This window comes from Cynoglossus semilaevis, unplaced genomic scaffold (genome assembly GCF_000523025.1).
Source record: "Cynoglossus semilaevis isolate Cse_v1.0 unplaced genomic scaffold, Cse_v1.0 scaffold5579, whole genome shotgun sequence".
Classification (NCBI taxonomy): Eukaryota; Metazoa; Chordata; class Actinopteri; order Pleuronectiformes; family Cynoglossidae; genus Cynoglossus; species Cynoglossus semilaevis.
In genome coordinates this window covers 1-2,265 of record NW_007585301.1, presented here as the reverse complement: position 1 = coordinate 2,265, position 2,265 = coordinate 1, and the positions used below count along the sequence as shown (strand labels likewise).

Genomic DNA, 2,265 nt, shown 5'->3' with positions numbered 1-2,265 from the left:
AAAAAAAAAATCAGGAGAATTTTTTTTTCACTGTACACTGACACCCAGTGGCGAACACGGAAACTGCAGGACCTCTGACACAATTCACTTAGAAAATTATAGGATAAAAAAAATTGGCCATTGGCTTCAATTATTATTGTTATTATTATATAAGTAATTTTTTTTAATCTTGAAGAGAATCACAGACAGGTTTGAAAATACTGTGTTTGTACCTGGAAAATGTAAAAGTACACATACTTTGAGTTAGTACTTCAGCGCATTTTTTTAAAATTCTCGGACAAAAATAAAACAACATTTCCTAGTGTGTATCTGTGGATAATTCAGTATTTACAGAATCACAGTGATGCTGGTCTGTTGTAACAGTCGAATAAGTCCCTGGTTCCCAAATTGCTCTACAGCGCCCTCTGTGGAGCCCCCGTCCGGTTCAATTCATTAGCAACAGTTGCTACAAAACTCCACTGTAAATCCAAAACGTAAATTCTCGCTGAAAAAGTCACGCAATTTTTCCCACTGTAGGACAAAAGTCGACATTCGAAGAAGTCGTTCTTTACGAAGTTTCTTCTTCTTCAGTCGCAGTTTTCTAAAAACAGTATATTTGTAACATCTGCTCACACACCCACGACATGTATTTACAGGATATTTACACTCTGGTTTTTAGTTCACTTTCAGGCCGCTTCATCCAACAGCCTCTGAAGATTCTTCTGCACCTGCAGGGGGAGACAACGTGCGAGGTGAGTCACTGTTGAAGAGTACAGTACAGTATATATCTGTGATTTCCAAACTTATTTTGAGCCACGACACGTATTTTCCAATAGCGAAACACACGCCACACCACCGAACAAAAATCTCACAAAACGTTTGCGTAATGAAATAAAATAATCGTCCAGTTTTAATTTACTAAAATCTTAGCCTGTTTAGTTGAAGACAACTCTGATATACTCGCAGGAATTGAAGAAAGACGATTCTTCAAAGGCGGTGATTCTCCTTTTTTTACTTTTCATAACCATCTGCTGCCACCTAGTGGATGAGTATTCAATTGTTCTGCCTGTCACTTTTAGCAGAAATTGGATCATTTTCTTCATTATCCTTATAGTCTCTCACGGCCCACTAGTGGGCGCTGATTGTATGTGTGCGTGGGGGAGTATGTGGGGGGTGGGAGACATATCATTATGTCGCACTGACGTCATGATGGCCTAGCGCTGAGATCTTCTTACAGGCGACATTGTTGCTTCTCTGTGAACTGATCGCTGACTCTAAATGTTTCATTAACAGCAACAAGCGTCTAGTTTCACTGTGGAAACTATGGACATACAGCGAGGCGTGGGAAAACTTTTGGTGTTCGTGAGAACAAAGATAAATGATGTATAAAAGTCGTGCATAGAGGCTAAAAATGCTGAAAACGCTTTTAGCGTCTGCTACGCCATCTATTGGTGAAATGCGGGAATTGCAGGGAAAAATATAATTTGGACAAATTTTGCCTGGCCAAAATCTGGCCCTCGGACCTTAGTTTGCCCATGCCTGACGTAGACTTGACCAGAACCACTGACCTTCTCCAGCTTCATCAGGTTGATGGTCAGGAGTTCGGAGAAAAACTTTGTGTTCAGGTCGGAGTTGCTCCGCAGGAAGTCACTCCTGGGCGGGAAAAAGACAACATCAGCGAGATACAACATCTGATTGACGAGACAACGGTTTGTACGTTTGAACGAAAGGTTTTTCAACAGGAGGTCTGCGGACCAAATGTCGTTGGATTGTTGGTCCAATGATTTTTGACATAAATTGTAAATTTTGTTTTGTGTTGTGTGTTTTCCAGGACCATAAGGACCCGTTTCCAGGTCATGGACTCACTCTCTGTGGTGGGTGAACTCTACGACGGAGCCTAGTGTGGACAGAGTCTCCTCCAAAGACACGATCTTGAAGGCAAGGTAACAAGAAGACAAGACCAGGACGCACACTCTGAGGACAGACACACACAGACACAGTGTCAATAATGGAGGTCAATGGATCAGAAACGTGACCGGTGTCCGTGAACCTACAGGACCATGTAGACGAACAGCAACGTGTTGAGGGAAACTGTTCTGAGGATCCTGTTGTCGATCACTTCCTCGGAGTCTGTGACGGGAAAAACAGACGGAAAAGTCAAAACGTCTACGGACACGACGTCCATCTCACACTATCGTTTGGTTTCTACCCTCCCTCCGACCATCTCCAACTCCTCCAACACTACATCCTTAAAACTAAGGGTGTCAAACATACGGCTCACGGGCC

At 42.6% G+C, this 2,265-nt stretch overlaps 1 protein-coding gene across 1 annotated transcript; it reads right to left on the bottom strand.

Annotated features, from left to right (window-relative positions):
- Positions 1-136: 136 nt before the first annotated feature.
- Positions 137-2,248, bottom strand: LOC103399015 (GRAM domain-containing protein 2B-like). Its single transcript, XM_008337763.3, has 4 exons — positions 2,034-2,248; positions 1,846-1,953; positions 1,548-1,632; positions 137-707 (listed from the first exon to the last, which is right to left on the bottom strand). Exons 1-4 carry the CDS (start codon positions 2,162-2,164, stop codon positions 666-668), a joined length of 366 nt encoding a protein of 121 aa, XP_008335985.1. The 5' UTR covers positions 2,165-2,248; the 3' UTR covers positions 137-665.
- Positions 2,249-2,265: the final 17 nt, after the last annotated feature.

What these genes read in the sequence shown, in the direction of transcription:
- LOC103399015 (XM_008337763.3), bottom strand. Translation starts at nt 2,164, where the DNA reads ATGGACGTCGTGTCCGTAGACGTTTTGACTTTTCCGTCTGTTTTTCCC. An exon ending in CTGTTCGTCTACATGGTCCT is followed by an intron (nt 1,954 to 2,033) that starts GTAGGTTCACGG and finishes GTCTGTCCTCAG; the next exon opens with AGTGTGCGTCCTGGTCTTGT. An exon ending in ACCTGATGAAGCTGGAGAAG is followed by an intron (nt 708 to 1,547) that starts GTCAGTGGTTCT and finishes CTCCCCCTGCAG; the next exon opens with GTGCAGAAGAATCTTCAGAG.